At 50.6% G+C, this 17,729-nt stretch overlaps 1 protein-coding gene across 1 annotated transcript in view; it reads right to left on the reverse strand.

Moving 5' to 3' along the window:
• Window positions 1-404: 404 nt before the first annotated feature.
• ARRB1 (arrestin, beta 1) overlaps window positions 405-17,729 on the reverse strand; it is a 110,742-nt gene continuing 93,417 nt past the window's right edge. The window contains exons 4-16 of the mRNA XM_006885584.1: window positions 16,347-16,391; window positions 15,395-15,591; window positions 15,052-15,111; window positions 13,913-13,980; window positions 11,205-11,340; window positions 10,193-10,277; window positions 9,686-9,758; window positions 7,764-7,901; window positions 6,559-6,642; window positions 5,147-5,170; window positions 3,239-3,309; window positions 2,332-2,383; window positions 405-966 (exon numbers count right to left, since the gene is read on the reverse strand). Coding sequence (XP_006885646.1) covers window positions 855-966; window positions 2,332-2,383; window positions 3,239-3,309; window positions 5,147-5,170; window positions 6,559-6,642; window positions 7,764-7,901; window positions 9,686-9,758; window positions 10,193-10,277; window positions 11,205-11,340; window positions 13,913-13,980; window positions 15,052-15,111; window positions 15,395-15,591; window positions 16,347-16,391 — 1,145 coding nt within the window. The 3' untranslated portion in view covers window positions 405-854. The remainder of the gene's footprint in view (window positions 967-2,331; window positions 2,384-3,238; window positions 3,310-5,146; window positions 5,171-6,558; window positions 6,643-7,763; window positions 7,902-9,685; window positions 9,759-10,192; window positions 10,278-11,204; window positions 11,341-13,912; window positions 13,981-15,051; window positions 15,112-15,394; window positions 15,592-16,346; window positions 16,392-17,729) is intronic.

Consider the following 17,729-nt stretch of genomic DNA (forward strand, 5'->3'; position numbering starts at 1 on the left):
ATAACACTTAAATCCCATCTTAGAGTCTCCCTTCAGGAAACCTCCCCGGGAGCTGCCAAGGACTCTGCCAATAGCTGGAACTTTCTCCCTTCTCTCCCTCTCCCTCTCTGCATGTGAAGACAGACAGCCAAGATGTTACATCCTGACAGCACCGCAATATACAGGGGCCAGTTTTCACATTGTGCCTTGGACTAGGTAACTGCTGGTAAGCACAGTAGCTTTTCTCCACTCCTGGAGTCTATGAACCTTCATCAAATGCCACTATCAGACACAGGGGGAAATGGGGGCAGGAGGTTAGGGCTGAAGGGCCGAGGTCTTTAAGAATTAAGAATTTACTACAAGCTGTCCCTCGTCGCCAGAATGGCATGCCTTGGTTCCTCCAGAACAATTTCAGAAGAGAGAAGCTTCTGTGTGGTCTTCTTTTAGCTATCAGACTATGTTGACCACCTGGGACCACAGACATCTTCTCATGTGCCCGTAGCCCTCCAAGCCCCCTTCCTGCCATCATCATACTGCCTGCCCTATCTCTCCGTTCTGCTCCCCATCTCAACTTGAACTCCAAGGCCAAGGCTTCTGGTGGCCTTTCTGAGGGTGGGTATGAAAAACAGGAGAGGAAGGAGAGGTGATGTGAGGAGGTAGGGGATTAAGGAGGTGCACTGTGGCCCTGGTGGCGTGGTGTTGTGGGGCCAGTCCTGAGGCCAGAGGTTCACCATCGTGACCTGGAAGTCCACGGAGGCCCCTGGTAGAAATCGGAAGAACAAAGGGGAGTGGGGAACCAGAACAGGAAGAAGACAAATAAGCATCCTAGTGCACGAGTGGACCTGGAGCTGCCCAGAGGGAGGGCCTGGCCCAGTCTATCTGTCGTTGAGTTGTGGAGAGCTGGTTCCATCTTCTTCTTCCTCCTTGTCATCTTTCATGCCTTTCAGCCTCTGACGGGCAAAGTCCTCAAACACAATGTCGTCATCACTGGTGGGAGAGACAAGGAAAACAGCATGTTTACAGGGGCAGGGAATGTGCACATATCCAGAGGGACGGGGTGCTGCCCGAGTGTGGATGTCCTGCCTGATCCCTCCTGGGTCTAGGGGAGAGCCACTCTCTCCCAGGCCTGTAGCCTCCAAAGCTGACACTGGGGAGGAAGGCTTGCCAGGCTGGCCCACCTTAAGGGAAGGGAGGTCACATCTGGACTTTAGTTAGTGGTGGAAATGATGGAGAACTGAAATGACCTGAGTCTGAATTTCACGCCTAAGGGGCAGAAATGTGAGCTGGCTCTCAAGTAGTTGGAGGTAGGGGTAAGTTGAGAAGAATGGGAACCTGGGAACAGCAGTGAGGCTCTGTGCTGGGCGGAGGGTCAGAGAAAGAAATTATTCTCACCCAGATAATTCAGCCACCAGTACACTCACAGTATTTTCTGAATTCCCAGCCTCTCCTGCCTACCCACCCAAGCATTCCTAGTTCTGGACAAGAAGGAATGGGCTTAGCTTAACGGAAAAGAAAACCATGTAAGGCCATCCTCAGCAGCTCAGCTCACACCCACCTGGAGGAACCCTGGGCAGGAGGGGAGGATGGGGGAAGAGACCACTTAAATAGGGGAGGAGTGGAGGAGTGGAGGTAGGGGAATGAGGTGCCTGAGTGAGGTTTCAGCAAAAACCGCTGCTTCTATGACTAGTGAGTTCACTTCTACATAACACAAGTCTACGTGGAGGACTCCCAGGGCCTCTGCCCCATGGAGTTCCCCCAGCCACACAAGGTCTCCTCTGGGCATGACTCGGACCCCACACCCCAGATCTCTTGCAGGAGAGGGTGGCTTTGGCGCTGGTGCAAGAAAACGCTTCTCCTTGGAGATGGATCCTGTCGCCAGCCCAGCTCCTCCTGCTCTGGCCACTGTCCGGTGACGAAGTGGCCTTTGCACAGGGAAATCAGCACGTCCGCAGGCGTCAGAAGTAACTAGGTCCCGGGGCCTTCCCACCCTGCCGCCCGAATCCACAGGTTGTAGGTAGGCGGGCCGTGAAAGCCAGGGCTCGGGGCCTCCAGCCAGCCCCAGGGAGACGGGCAGACGCAGTGGGTGGACGGACGGACGGACTGACGGACGTGCAAGGACGAGGAAGGAAGACAGACCAAATCAAGGCAGGAGGAAGAGGAACAGGCACGCAGGGTCCTTCAAGTCACATGCAGGCAAGCGGGTGGCTGAAGAGGCGGGCAGAGGCGGTTCTCAGCAGATGGGGTTAGACCTCCTCAGGGGTTAATAAGCATATATGCAAATGAACCCCTCACCTGGCCCACCAGAGGCCTGCCCCACCCCCTCCCGACATCTGCAGGCAGCGTTCAGCTTACTTTGTGTCAAGTTCTATGAGATTGGTGTCTACCAGCTCCTCGTTCTCTGGAACTAAACACAGGGTGGGAGGGGTTTGTGAATGGGTGGTCAAAGGGGCAGATGGGCACAGGTCTAACCACCCCCAACCAGGCAAAGACAGGAGGGCAAAGGAAGAAAGGGGATATGCTGTGGGTGCTCACCCCTGGTTGCAGGAACAGTCCCCCCACATCATCTTAAAGGCAGGAAGAGGCTGCCCACTGCACCCCATCCCCAAAGGTCTCCCGCACAGCTTAAACTGAGTTTGATTTTTGTTTGGTTTGGCACAGAATAGGCCAGGATTCAGATCTGTTATTCACTGGGTCATTGTGAGTCGTACACCACAGCACCTAACAACAACTCTAAGGTAACTGTTTTTCCACACTATTTGAAATTGGGGTGTTGTGTTTTTTTTACAGTCAATGGCATTTCCTAGTTTAATTGTGGGAGTCTTTTTCTTTCCTTGTTGTCTCTTTCAACTGAAACTATTTTAGATTCAATTAAATATGAACAGTCTGAATCACTTGGATGTTGAGGATGTTGTGTCCACGGGCCCCCTTATGCACACAGCCCCTTCCCTACATCACATGAGGTCTGGGTAACAAACTAGAGCTCCAAGAATGGCCAGGGGCTCCCTCACCCACACCCAGCCTCCCTCTCAATGGAGGTTTGGGTGGAGTTGAGAATGGAGAACATGAGCCAGGCTTCAATGTCTCCTGGTGGGTCACAGGCAAATAAAGATTGTGGGTCCCACACAAGTCCCTGGGGAGCTGACCCTAGGGTGAAGGCTAAACCAGGGGGAGGTGGGGTGATGGGGTAACAAACAGCTGGTGGAAAAAGGGGTGCCTGCTCTCAGGAAATCCCACCCTATGACCCCTGGACCCTATTTACCTTCTCGATGTGGAGGTTCCTCTTTGGGCTTTGGGTGCATCAGAGTGAAAGGCAGTTCCACGGCTACATCACTGAAACAGAGACCCAGGCCTGGTGAGCCCGAGCCGAATCTCAGGCCATGACACTTGACCTGTGAACTCGAGCCCATTGTTAAGAGTAACTGTGTCAATCCATCTTTTTGAGGTCCTTTCTTTCTCTGACCTTCCCAACATGATGTTTTTTTCCCGCCAAACTGGCCCCTCCTGACAACACAGTATGTGAGACAATCCTTGCCTCTCAGAAGCATCCCAGTTGCACTTTCCGCCCTTAACCACTCTGTGCTAGAACTCAAAATTAAGAAGGCTGTTTCTGCTTTCCAGTCTCCACACTGACAGCAGTCCTAAAAGCTCTTGTTGGCTCAGGGCAGTGTCACTGTAGGAGGTGCTGTTCCTGCCTCTGACACCTTAAATGCACACACTATATCTGGTTCCAGCTTAGCAGGGAGGAGGAAGGGCTGGTGGAAGGCGATGGTCACCTACTGCTGATGGGCTTCGTATCTCCACACCTCACTGAATAACCTGGAAAAGGGGCAAAGCAACACCTCCCTTCTAGAATCATTGAAACTTCGGTGGAATGGAACAGATAAAGTTTAGACAGTGACACTCATGCCTGCTGGTATTCTTGTTGTGATGACTTGCTTTGGAGTTCGTTCTGACTCATGATGACCTCGTGAGCAAAGGAGAACTGAATTCCTCTGCAGGCTTTTCAGTAGCTGTGACCTCTGCAAAATAGATGGTCAAGCCTGACACCCCAGGTGCTTCTGGGTAGGTTCAAACCAGAAACCTTTCCACGAAAACTTTTAACCATGTGTGCACCTTCTTTCCCTCGATAGAAATATGGGGTTTTATAAGACTGTCAAAACTACTTGGCTTTTCAATTTGTTAACTCTTTTTCATTTCCAAGAAGATTGGTTCTTCAGGTTCATTTGGAAGAGTGAGTTATTCTAACAGAAGCTGGAGGAATGATGAGTTTGCCAACACTCATTAAAGTCATACAGGATCGTTGTTATTGTTCTGTGTGTTGAGTCAGAGATGATTTAATAGTTATCCTTCCAGTGGGTTTTCAAAGGCAGTAAATCGCTCAAGAGATAGCCCATCTTTCTCCCACAGAGCAGCTGGTGGCTTTGAACCATATGCCTTTGGTTTGGCAGTGCAACTCACTACTACTAAGCTACCAGATAGGTGGTAGAATCTGGACCTTCATCTACCACCAGATCACGAATGAGTAAAGGCAATCCTTCCGTGGGGTTCAGCACACAGCATGAAGACTGGGCTCAGGCTTCAAGAAATTTCCGCTGATTTATAGTCAACTGAAAAGACTGAATTAATTTTGCTTCTCAAACTGAGTTAAGACTCCTGGGATTGGCAATAGTGCCATCTTGTGACAGGAGGAAGCCAAACTACCATGCTCGGGTCATTGGCATTTCTGGAATGCAAGTAGAGGAAGCTTGGCCACAAAAGCAGACCAACCAAGGGCCTTGCCTCAGCAGCACTCCACCAGCAGTTCATTCTCATTAGTGCAGAAGTTTGAGAGCTACGAAGCCTGCATGTCTCCAAAACACTCTGTAATTCAATCAGCAATTACAGTAAATCCTTGAGGGCCACTCCCCAGCTCAGTGAAGTTGGACTTTGCAATCTACAAAAATCCCGTCACTTGGTGGCATGAACTAGCAAGGTGTAACTTTTAAAGGAGAGACCATATCTCCCTAGCCCCTCTGGAGAGGGTTCTAGTCCCAATGTGTGCCTGAGCCCAGCGACCTAGAACGACCGACTGCAAGATTCCATCCAACCCCAGCGCCCTAGGGCTCTAGCCAGGCCATGAGCCCTACATCAGGAAGGTGGCTCAACCAATGGGAGGGAGGGACTTTACCTGGATGCAAGATCTCCCAACAGGCTGGGTGGATCAGAGGAGGCAGGAGTGGTCAGGGGAGAGTTCAGAGAGGAAGAAAACAGAAAGCATGTTCATTTATGACCTCTGTCACCCAGAGGCACAGAGAAGACACATGGGACATCCTCCCGCCACCCCCTGCGGGGCACCAGCTGCTCATGCAGGGATATACAGAATGGCATTACCCTTGCCCGGGGGCACTCATTCCCACCCTCCAAAAAAACGCCTGGTGAGGCCTCAAAGAGCCCCAGGGTCGTCATCTGTAAAGGAGGATAAAAATGTGCTGCCTCTCCATGGGAGACTGGAACTGTCTGATAGTAGTAGGAAGCACTTTGGAACACATTGGGGAGCATTGGGAAGACTGACAACTGGGGGGCTTGTCATAGGAAATGAGAGTTATAATTTTCAATTTCGAGATCACCTATAATAAAACCCCCTGCTTTCTAATTGATTCCAACTCATAGCAACCAGAGGACACAGCAGAACCACCCAAAGCTGTAAACCTTTCCAGAAGTAGACTGCCACCTCTTTACTGTGAAATAGTTGGAGGGTTTAAAGGGCCAGCCTAGCTTAGCATCCAAGAGCTTGGCCACTGCATCACCAGGGCTCCTTATGTGCCCAGTGGATAGGCTGCCTCCTGCAAGGGGCATTACTCCCATAATGAAGGAGATGCAATCTCATGTTACTTAATTTTTCAATCTTTTCATAAAAATTCATGGACTAAATTAGAAAAAAAAATCCCTCTGAACGGTGAGAAAGCCTAATTCTAGGCTTATGGCAACATTTAGACCCAACCTATGGGAAAGGTAGGGAGTTCTCCTCCCCTCCCCCTGAATCTCCTAGGCTATAAATCTTGGAAGCTGACTATGGTCCATGGCAGCGATATCTGGCCTAGTCCTGTGTCCCCAGAACCCAGTCTGGCCTGAGATAAGGGAGGAGATTTTGGGAAATGATTGTGGAGTTGTTTGTACCCCTGTTTACCTATCCATAAAGTGGGAGAATCAGACTAGCATATTCCCCATCTGGCTCTGGGGGGGTTCTGAGTTCTGTGGACCTCTTCCCCTCAGCAGACCAGCTGGACATGCATGTGCCCAGGGAAGGGTAAGGACCACTGTACGCACGGGCGCTCTCACAGCACAGACTTTGGGGAAGCCTCCACGCCACACTCAACATTTGGTGCAAGGATATGACTCAGGGAAGAGTGAGGCCCACTAAATGAGATCCAAAGAGGGTAAGAGAGAAAGAGAAAAGTGGGGAAAGAAGGAGGAAGAAAAAGAGCAGGAAGTCCTAGAGCCCAGTTCATTCTCAAAACAGCTCCACAAAGAGGCAGAAAGAGTGGCTGTGGGTCATTAGGGGTGCCCCTGCGTTTAAGGATCTGGGAGTGGAACACTTACCCGCCCCTCGACACCACCAGCTTCACTTTCACCTTGTAGGAAACAATGATCCCCAGGATCTCCCGATTAGCTCCTTCCCTCAACCTGCAGAGTGGCATTTGAGAAGCTGGTCAATGGCAGTTTGCTGGGTAGGTGTGACTTGGCAGACACAAGGATGCTGTGGGAAGGGAATGGGAGAAGACAGCAATCGTCCGTACACCTCCCTCTCCCAGATCACTCAGCCACCATGTCCAGGCAGAACCTTGGGTGTGACCTGCCCCAGGCCCAGCTACACTAAGGTAGACAGGCTCTGCTCTGCGGGAGTGGGAACTCGGGGCTCTAAATCTGGAGGTGTGAGTCATCTGCTGTGTGGCCTTGGGAATCCCTATCTCTCTCTGGGCCTGTTTTCAATGTGGTGAGGGGCAGAGTCCTTCCTATTCTTGAAATCTACTTTCTAGAAGACTTTGACTCAGCAACCAGGTACAAAGAGCCTGACTGGAAATTCAGAGATCTTTTCACAGAGGGTGGTACTTAATTTGAACCAAGGTAGAAGAGAAGACAGATGTTGGGAGGTGACTGGGTAGTATGTACAGGAGGTGATGATGAGCCTGTCTGGTTGGAACAGAGAGTCTGAGTTGGGAATGGTGGGAGGAGGCTGCAGAGAGAGGCCAACACTCCAGGCATGGGCCAGAGCTCAGTGGGTAGGGAGAGATGAGCTCCCACATACACTACAGCAGGGTGGTCTCAGAGAGGCTCAGCTATTGTGGGGGAGAAATGACAGATGACCAGGATCCCTGCTTCTGCAGTGCACTTATTGTCTCAGGAACTCACCCCATCTGATTGAAGGTGCTAGGGACTAGGAGCTGTTACCTCTTACAGGAAGCCTTTCTGGATTCTCTTCCCTTAGGTAAGCCAGAAGGCCCAGCATCAGCTAAGAGAGTGGGTCTAATGTTCCATCTTGTTCTCTAGGGCACTGCTAGGATAGGATAGGATAGGATAGGATAGGATAGGATAGGATAGGGTAGGGTAGGATAAGGAGATATAGCCTCCCTAGAAGTTCAAGCTTCTGAGAACAAGCCTTGGATGACACAGGAGGGGAAAGCTAGCTGGCGTCCTGACCTGGCACTGGTGGGGCCATGGAGAGTACACCCACAGGTGAGCTAAATCCAGGATACTGGAACTAGGGTGGGCACTGGGGTCAGAGGAAGAGGTGGGTGGGTCCTCACAGGGTGCTGGAGGCCAGATTGGTGTCTTCATGCTTGAGCTTCCCGTCCAGGGCGAGGCCCCGCTTCTCCCGGTTGTTGGCCAGGAAAGGGGTCAGCGTGTAGACCTTGCAGAAGGTTGAGCTGGGGGCCACTGTGTCACTGGGAAGAAGGGAAAGAGATGTGACAATGGCCTTCCCCATGACCATCACCAGTCCTCAGCCCCAGCCTAGCCAGGATATCCAATCTGGCCCACTCCAAGGGAGACAGGAAAAGCCCCTCCCGTGGGAGTGCTGTCCCCGCAACTCTAGCAGGGGAACCACTCCAAAGAGGATCCTCTACCAATCAGTCAATCTGAGACCAAAAGGGCAGCACTGGCCCAAGAATAAAGCTCAGAAGGCAGGAAGCATCAGGAAAGAAGGACAAAGGGAAATGGTAAACACAGGGCAGAAGTGGTAGAGTGCTGATACATTACAGGGACCGCAATAATGCATACGATTTGTTGAATGGAGAACCAATTTGATCTGTAAATGTTCACTCAAAATGCAATAAAGTTAGAGAGAAAAGGGGACTTAAATGTCCTCACAAACAGAAAGGACTTGGAGATGATCCTAAAACTTCATTCACAGTGTTTAAGCAGCTGTGATTTTTAAAACCTTAAATGTACCATGCTGTATTATGCTGTTTGAATGGAATACATTTTTGGTAGAGAGATTATGAACTCTATGTGTCTATGTATGTATCTATCTCTGTATCTGTATTTTAATATTTTCTTAGGAAAAAAATTCAAACTTATAGAAAAGTTGAAAGGTTTGCATGATGAACACTCATGTACCCTCTTACCCAGATTCAACAATGAAAACTTGACTGTCCATACAAACCCACGGTGCACAATATATTTGGCACAAGCTAAAGCCAGTTGCTCTATTGGAGAAAGACAGGTGGGTAGTTTCTTCTCATTAAAAGTTACAGAAATCTAATGGAAGGTCGCTCTGAGTCAGTCATCAACTTAACGGCAGTAGGGTTCAATGATCTCTAGAGCATTTTCATTGTTCAACTTTGATGTGATTTTGCTCTCTTAAGAAGAGCACAGCGGAGAGTGTGCAAGACTTGGCACTAGAGGTCCTGGGTTTGAATGTCGGCTCTGCCCCTGCTACCTCTGTGATGTTTAAGAAGTCACATTTTTTTATTTATCCCCTCTGCATTGGAACAGATGAGGGAAAGAACTATTTGAAAGGAATATATGATTAGGCATTGCATGGATAATGACAGTCCAGAATAAGAGGTTTATAGCAAAGTGGACTGGAGGGTGAGGGAGAATTATATAACAATGAATGACTCTTTTAAAGAGAAAAGTGAACTGGGGGGTATAGGGAGGAAAATGTGTGACAATGGATAAATGGAAATCCAAGTTTTCTGTAAACTTTCATTAAAATCACAATAAAAAATTATTTAAAAAATAAAAAAGAAGTCCCATTCTCTGATACTGTTTCCTTATCTACGTACTGGAGGTAGCAGCAACTCCGATAAAGGGCTTCATGAGAACTAATTAAGACTTCCTCTCAGTTATTAAGGAATAACTTACCCCAATTATTCCATTATTAGACAAAACAGGTTGTGTGCTATGTGTTTCGTCTTTGGTGTGAGCTTCCAAAGAACCTCAGAGCATACACTATAATTATTTTTCTTTCTTCACAACGCCAATCCCCTTAGATGCCTTAGCTCTTGTTCTGTCAGTGTAGTTTTTCTTTGGTTTGTCACTAACTCCTACAGATGCTGTCTAAATAGCTATCCTGAGGCATCCATGCTGAGAGGTGGGCAGTCTGAGGCCCAGCCCTCTGCACTGGGAGAGAAGAGATGCCAGAATCCCTCTCTGCGCCCCCCCCCCCATCCCAGAAGCCTCAGGCAATGCCCAGCTGTCCAAGTCCAAGCTCATGCTCACTTACTCAGCCTCTTCCATGGCTACAGGGCATTTGTACTGGGCTGTGTTGAAAAGGCAGATGTCCGCATACTGGCGCACTAGAGTAAGAAGGAGAAATAGCTGGAATGACCCAGAGTGCTCTTCTAGAGGCACCCCAGCTTCCCCCAGGTGGAAATGTTCAGGCCCAGGCCTTGGCCAGAGTTCACAGGCGCTTCCAGAGAAGACCTCTCCAATACTCTACCTAAAAGCCAACTCTAGACACATCATCAAAAGGACATACCCCCTTCCAAAACAAACAGGACAGCTCTGTCCAGACCCAGGGAACCTACGCAGAGAAGCAGCTTACCTGGCCAATAAGCAGCCTGTGACCCCAGCCTCAAAAGCCAGACCCTTAGGCTCAGAGAAAGTTCTGGGCTTCACCCCAGGCTGGTGGCTACTTATAAGGCTGTTAAAAAGAGACCCTCCAGCCACCCCCACCCTTAGGATGGCTCCCTTTTTGCCTGCCCCTGAGCTGACCCTCTCCCTGGGGTACCCGATATCTTGATCTTCTTCACTGTCTTGTTGGTGTTGTTGGTAACATGAACATTGACGCTGATGGGCTCTCCGTGATAATAGATCTGGGAAGCATAAGACGGGAAAGGTTGAATGGCAGGATAGCAAGGTTCCAGATAAGGGAGAGGTAGAAAAGCCCACACAAATCCCTGGGGGTCTCTCAGCCCTTGTCCATTCTGTCATTTTCTCCAAGTCCATCAGTTACTTCTCACCACTGCTAAGGGGGCACTTAAAGCCACCTGACACGTTGGAGTTCAGTGCCCTGTGAGGCCTTTGTAAGGCAAGTGAATGAGATGTGAAATTGCTGAACTGTAGCGCTGGCTTGTTCACTAGCATTTATAACAATAACCCTAATAATGATGATGGTGGTGGTGATGTGACCTTGGACTGGTTCCTGAGACCAATTTCAACTCCAGTGAAGGGACTGACCTAGGTGATGTCCCAAACCCTGGCCGGCTCTGACAGCCTGCAGTTTTAGACACCAGAGATTGTGAAAGAAGCAGCGAGAAGACAGAGAATGGTTCACAGAAGATCCAGATCTGAATCTTTAGCAAAGAGCCTCCATTCACGTCTTGTCCAAGGTTCCTGCCTTCAGCAGTATCACCAGGAAAGCCAGGCCCTTATACAGGGGTCAGCCTTCGCTCACACTGGGTACCAGTCATCTGGTTTTGATTTATAACTTGAGGGGGAGCTTATGGAGGCTGCTGGTACTCCCTCTGCCCAGATGGTTGGTCCTCTCATAATGCTGGACCTCAGGCAAGAAGTGGAGGAAATAGGGGACATGTCCAGGACTCTGGGTTCACTATCCCCTTTTGAAGTCAAAGGCATCCCTCAGGCTCTGCCTCCTCTTTAAGCCTTTAAGAACTTTCTCAAAATGCCTTGAAAGCAGGTATGATCCCTTAAGCCATGTGGTCCTAGGGCTGATGGCAGGAGAGATCTAGGTCCAGGCCGTGGCAGACAAGCCCCACCCCAACCAAGCCCGAGCCTCCTACCTCCTTGTCCAGGGAGGCCTCTAGGTGCAAGGGCTTGTCTGACATGAGGAACTGCCTGGTAGTCTCGGCTGTGGGCTGCGGGCCAGGCCTTTCCGGGGCATACTGAACCTTCCGGATGACCAGACGGACAGAATTCCTAGGGGAGAAGGGTTCAGTGAAAGATGACCAGAGTCACCTGCCTCCATTCCCCTTCCTTACATTCCTCACCTGGTCAAGAGACTGTCATGGTTCCCTATTATCTTGAAATCTAGCCACAGATCTAGCTACAGAGGTCAGCATGGGAATCTTGTCACTATCTGGGCCCATCCCATCTTCCCTTATCCTGCCTCCAGGCATTCTCATCCCCTGACTATTATCATCCCTCATCACCTATCTAGTTGCATTGCTGAAGCTCTGCTTAAAATACTCTCTTGTAGCTTCAGGCTTCAAGGCCCTAAAATAGAGTCTTCAAGACTCAGCTGGACATCTCTCTTCCAGGAAACCTTCCTGGACTTGCTCAACCCGATCTTCCCCTGGTCTGAGCTCCCACAACATCAGACTGGCTATTGCATGGTGACACTTCATTTGTGTCTGTGTCTTGACTCTTAATATGATAGTGCCATATATTTATAATAGATGTCTGTTGAATATCTATTAGGTAAAAATAAACAGAAAAGCTAGGAACCCCATGAAGAAGCAGGGGCTCTGATGGGTGATAGAGCTGAATCTGAGCAGGGGAACGCATGTCAGTGATGAGGATGAAAACTCAGGGAATCGAGGCCCAGAGGTGAGACCGATGTCGGTTGGGGCTCAGGGATGAAATGAGGACACAGGATTTGGTGACCAAAGGTACAGTCCCCATGGCATGCTGAGTAAGCTGGCACCCCTTTTTCCCAGTGAAGCCACCTCTTTTTCATGGAATCAAAGAGCCTGGGCTAAACTAGCTTCCTATTATTGTTGTTGTTGTTGTTGTTATGTGCTGCCGAGTCGTTTTCGACTCCTAGCGACCCTATGCACAACAGCCCTAAAACCCTGCTCTATCCTGCGCCAACTGCACTGCCTCTGACACGCCCATCCCGATTACCCCAGTCACCGAATCAATCCATCTCATAGAGGGTCTTCCCCTCCCGCACTGTCCCTCCACCCTCCCAAGCATGATGTCCCTCTCCAAGGACCCGTCCCTCCTTGCAACGTGTCCAAAGTATGTCAGACGAAGCCCCAGAATCCTTGCCTCCAAGGAGTAGCTTGGTTTAATCCAAGATGAATCTGTTTGTTTTCCTGGCAGTCCATGGTACATTCAGTACTCTTCTCCAGCACCACAGCTCAAAAGCATCGACTCTCCTTCTGTCCTCCCTAGTCATTGTCCAACTCTCTGATGCATAGCAAGCGATTGCAAATACCATGGCCTGTATCAGGCGCACCTTAGTCTCCAGAGAGACACCGTTGTTCCTGAGTACTTTAGAGAGGTCCCTAACAGCAGACTTTCCCATCGCGATACGCTTTTTGATTTCCTGACTGCTGGTGCCAAGAGTGTTGACTGTGGAGCCAAGCAAACTGAAGCTGTGAACAATCTCAATCAGCAAAATAATATTAAACTTGCTGGGCCTCAGTTTCCTTATTTACAGAATATTAGCAACAGTAGGATTTATCTTTTAGGATTGCTGTGGGGACGGAAATAGAACACTCTAAAATGTGCTGGAAACCGTAAAAAATCCTGGAAAATTATAAATGCTGTATCATTACTAGTAATTGTTTGGTAAGGACTTAAAGTTGTTCCACTGGTGTTACAGTAAGGGCAGTGGCTCTCAGTGCTACCTCATCATACTTTCTCTGGTCAAGCCCTATCCCACAAGTTGTAATCATTTCCCGTTTCTCTGATCTCAGGCCGTAAAAGAAGGGGCCACTGAGAAGCAGTGGAGAAGGGATCGGTCTCCCCATACGTATTAGCTGCCCAAGCTGGAGATGCCTGCAATATAGTCTGTAGCCACCAGGTGGCAAACTCAGACCTCTGCGTAAAGCAGAAACCCAGGAAGGGTGAAGGGTGCTTCGGTGTTGAAGAGTAAAGGCAACCAAGTGAGGAGGGTGGGGCCTGATCCCATGATGGGCATGCACGAGAAAGGCACCGGGCAGCCTGCCCCAGAAGTCACAGCCAGCTGTTTGCAGCTGTTTCCGTCTGCCAGCCTGGATCTCTTTGACAGGGATTGTGCCTCTGAGCAGGCTTCCAGCTCTGAGTCACCAGCCTGACTTCTCACCCGCTCTCCTCCCTGGGGTTGGTTCTCTTCACTTCTCTCCCTTGTTCAGAAGCTTCTAATTCTATGTCCTGCCGAACCACTCCCAGAAGGAAAATTGGGAAATGGGGTCCATACTGACCCCCCAAAAAACCCTGCTTACTTCCTAATCATGTGAACAATTTTCATTTCATTTTCAGGGTGTTTTGCACTTTTAATAAACAAAAAGATAATGAAGTCTGAAGGGAGTGAGACTAGAGGTAGGGAGATAAGGGAGGAACCTGGTCAATAATGCAGGGCAGTAAAGGCCACCTCCTCCAGGAAGCCCTCTGTGACCTGCCAACCTCCCCGCATGCTCTTCTCAGAGCTTCTAAGGCTGGACTGTCTGGCACTCCCCACACACTTCCAGGTATTGTATTGTTACTTATCTCTTCAGCTTAGCCCATCCTGTCTCCCTCCCTCTTCCAACCAGCCAGTGCACGCCCAGGGTGGCCTGCTCACCGCTTGTGGATCTTCTCCTCCAGATTCTCTGCACAGAAGGCTTTGACTTCATAGTCCACACCACAGGCCTGTGGAAGAAGGGTCACTGAGCCTAGAGCCTTGGAGAGGCCAGGGGCCAGAGTCCAGCTAGCCCACCTTCTCACTTTTAAAATGAGGATACTGAACGGGGAACACCAAACTCCCTGGCCTCACCTCTGGTCTGACCACAAAGCCCTTGTGCTGTGCTTCCTTCTGCTGCAGCTTCACCCCTATCAAACTCCTGACAGAACTGCTCCCTAACTCCCCTCAACACAGGACATCAGAGCCACCAACTGGGCTCTGCTCTTTGGACCCATGACTTGTTCTGCACGCCCATTCTTGTCAAGGTCAGTCCAGCAATGACAGCAGCATCTCAGCAGCGCTGCTGGGACCACCTGCTGTGAGTGGACCTGCCTGTGTGGTGGTGGTTGTTAGGTGTCCTTGAGTCCATGTGACTCACAGTCACCCTATGAACGACAGGCTCATCCTACCCTGCACCGTCCTCGTGACCTGGTATGCTCAAGCCCATTATGACAGTCACCGTGTCGAGCCGTCTCTTTGAGAGTCTTCCTCTCCTTTGCTGACCCTCCACCCTTCCAAGCATGATGCCTCTTCCCAAGGACTGGCTCGTCCTGACAGTGCTGGGGATGGGGCCCTGTACTGCCTTGCTCAGCACTCTCAACCCAAAAGGAAGCTCATCCTGTTGCCTCCAGGTTGCAGATGAGAACTTGAGGCTCTGAGGTCTGGGGCCTGAGTCTGAGCAGAGTTCCACCATCTTAGTTAACGTGCCATGTGGCTGTGAGCCTTGGCTTCACTGTCTGTGGAATGGCAATACATGAGGACAGGTGGTAGATCCTCAGAACATGGCAGCTTATCGTAGCCCACACCAGGCCCAGAAAGAGGATAACTCGGGAGGGTCCCGGAATGCATCACTGAGGGCTGATTCTGAACCTGCCAAGTCTGTCTGAAAGTTGACTGGTCCCAAAGCGAGTCATTTGGCACAGAGGTTTCAACAGGAGGGTGGGCCTGTGTGTCCAGACATCCCAGGGAGAAAGACAGGGACAGGCCTGGTGACACACGTATCCTGGACCCAGAGAGGTGCACCCTTTGGGCTGACCCACCTTCCCTGTGTCTTCAGGCCCTGGCTGAAGTGTTACAGAGCACGGGAGGTTTGGAGGGATCTGTAAAGAAGAGGACACAAAATGAGTCACCTGTCAACTCTGAGCCCCCATTTCTCCCACCAATGACCTGGGTTTGGGAGAGAGTCTGAGGAGTAGCCCAGAAGTAGGGTGGCACTGCTGGTAATGCCAGAGAAGAGACACATGCATAGCAGGGGGTGTAAGTGACATTGCCCAGGGCTGAATGAGCACTGGGAGAGTGGGTGACACCAAGCTGCTGCCCCACCCCACATGCCCGCCCGAAGGTGACCTTCTGGATTGGAGCCTGGCAGACACTGTCTCTGACCTCAAAGGTGAAAGGGTAGGCGTGTTCGCCCAGCTTCTTGATGAGACGCTCCTGCAGCCGAGTCAGGGGCTTCTTGTCCTTGGGGGCCGGTGGGAAGGACTGTACATTGGCCACAAACAGGTCCTTGCGAAAGGTCAGGCCCAGGACATCCAGGTCCTCCCGGCCATAGCGGAAGGCGCAGGTCAGAGTCACAAAGACTGTAGGGAGTGGGGTGCACTGAGGAGGGGGCTGGGAGCATGGCAAACAAGCCCCTGCCACACAGTTTGCAGTCCCAGATCCGTCCCCAAGTCCCCAAGCTCCGTCAAGAAGGGCTGTGCTGTTCACTTGAGGGGTTGACATAAGCTCGATGCCTGAGGGAGCTTCCCGTGCCTGGCCTCTGGGGAAAGATTCCAGATCCATTCTGTCCCCTACTTCCCACTTGAGCCCAGGATGTGCGGAGGGGGGCTGGGCATGGTCTCATGGAGGGGCATGGCTGGGGTACTGGCACACTTCGGGGTCAGGAATACCCAGGAGAGGTGCAGCACTGGGAGAGCAGAGGGAGCCACCCTGGGTGGTCTGGAGAAGGCATGGGGATGTGCCTCCTCCCAGCCCCTCTTGCCCCATCACGATTTCCTCTGCTGGGAAATGAGTCACTTGACTCCTGCCCTTCAGCATCACCCGCCCCAGGGCAGTTATGGGGCCCTGATGAGAAAGGGCTCAGGGCATCAGAAGATGCTTCCAAGTGGGGGTGGGACAAGGATGTTCTGGCTGGAGGGGGCCAGGGTACTGCTATGGAGGGGTTTTGAGGGAATGCCTGGGGCAAAGAGCCATAGGAAATGGCAGGGAGGGTAAGGAGATTGGCTGATGTCTGGCCCAGGTATAGCAAAGGCTGGGTCCTTGGGCCAGAGGTTGGTGAAGGGAGAAAAGGAGACCCCATAACTTCTTGAGGATAGGAGGTGGGCTGCAACCTTACCTCTCCTCTCCTTGAGATACTCAGGATCTACCAGGACCACACCATCTGTAGGAAGAAAAGGGAATGAGCAGACTTGACTCTGACAAATTCTCAAGCCCCTGAGCCTCAAGCCCAATGGTCCACCCGTCCAAATGCACCATGGGGGAAATGGGAAGGACAACACGTGGGGGTGGAGTAGAGGCAGGAGGAGCAGAGGATGGGGATACTGCCCACCCCTCATCTTCAGCTTGGACACACAATAATCACAAGCATCTGAAACCCTTGGGACAAAGTGTGCTCTGAAATGTAGACCTTCTTTTGAATTGCAGGAAGGCAATATGGTGCATCTTCCAAATATTCTCTCACCTGTAGGGTCTGGGGTGGTGCCCATGGTCAATATTCTCACCTAGAGGGTAACACACATCACCCCTAAACTACCATTGAGTTAACTCGGACTTTTGGTTACCCATACGTGCCACAGTAGAACTGTGTGCCACACAGTTTTCAATGGCTGATTTTTTTGGAAATAGGCTGCCAGGCCTTTTTCTGAGCTGCCTTGAGGTGAACTTGAACCACCAAACTTTCAGTTAGCAACCAAGCATGTTAGCGGTGTGCACCACCCAAGAACACCATAGTCTCACTTCAGTTCAGGTCAGGTTTGGTCACTATATGAGTATTACACCAACTTTATGAACAGCTTTAGATGTTTGATGCTTTTTGGATATGAGGTTTGCAGCTCAGGGGCTGTGAGCCTATAGTACCTAGCTCACAGGTTCCTGGAGGAGTCAGTGAGTTCATATGTGACGTGCATAGAAGGTGCCTGGGACCAGCAACCACAAGAGAGTGCGGGGGATGTGCCTCAGGGACCCAAAACTGCAAGCCCTCTAGAGACAGATGTGGGGTCATGCCTTCAGCTGTGCCCCAGTCTCTGGCAGGGCCCACACGCAGGTGAAGACAGCGCCAACTGACAAGCCCAGCACTTTTCTTCCCTTGCTTTCCCTGCATCTCCTCCATCATCTCCTCCATCTGCACTCAGAAGGCAGCAGGACAAAGGAGAGTGTAGAGACACACTGCTCAGGTTGAAGCCAGGTTCCTCCCTACTAGCTCTGTGACCCCAACAGGTCATGCAACCTCTCTATCTACTCCCAAAGAGATGGACTTGCACAGTGACTACAATAGGCTTGAACGTGGCATAAATGTTGAGGACGGTGGAGCACAGGGCAAAGTTCAGATCTGCTGCGCAGAGGGTCGCCCTGATTCGTTATTAACTTTTTTTTTAAATTATATTTTATTAATTTTCATATACATTTACAGAGATTTTGGGCTTCCACTCATTCATTGTTGCACTATTCTCTCTACCCTCCTCCCAGTTTGTTCTTGTCCAAATGCCACAGTGCTTGTCGA

The sequence above is a fragment of the Elephantulus edwardii genome, unplaced genomic scaffold, assembly GCF_000299155.1.
Source record: "Elephantulus edwardii isolate Elephantulus edwardi_28Jun2011 unplaced genomic scaffold, EleEdw1.0 scaffold00044, whole genome shotgun sequence".
Taxonomy (NCBI): Eukaryota; Metazoa; Chordata; class Mammalia; order Macroscelidea; family Macroscelididae; genus Elephantulus; species Elephantulus edwardii.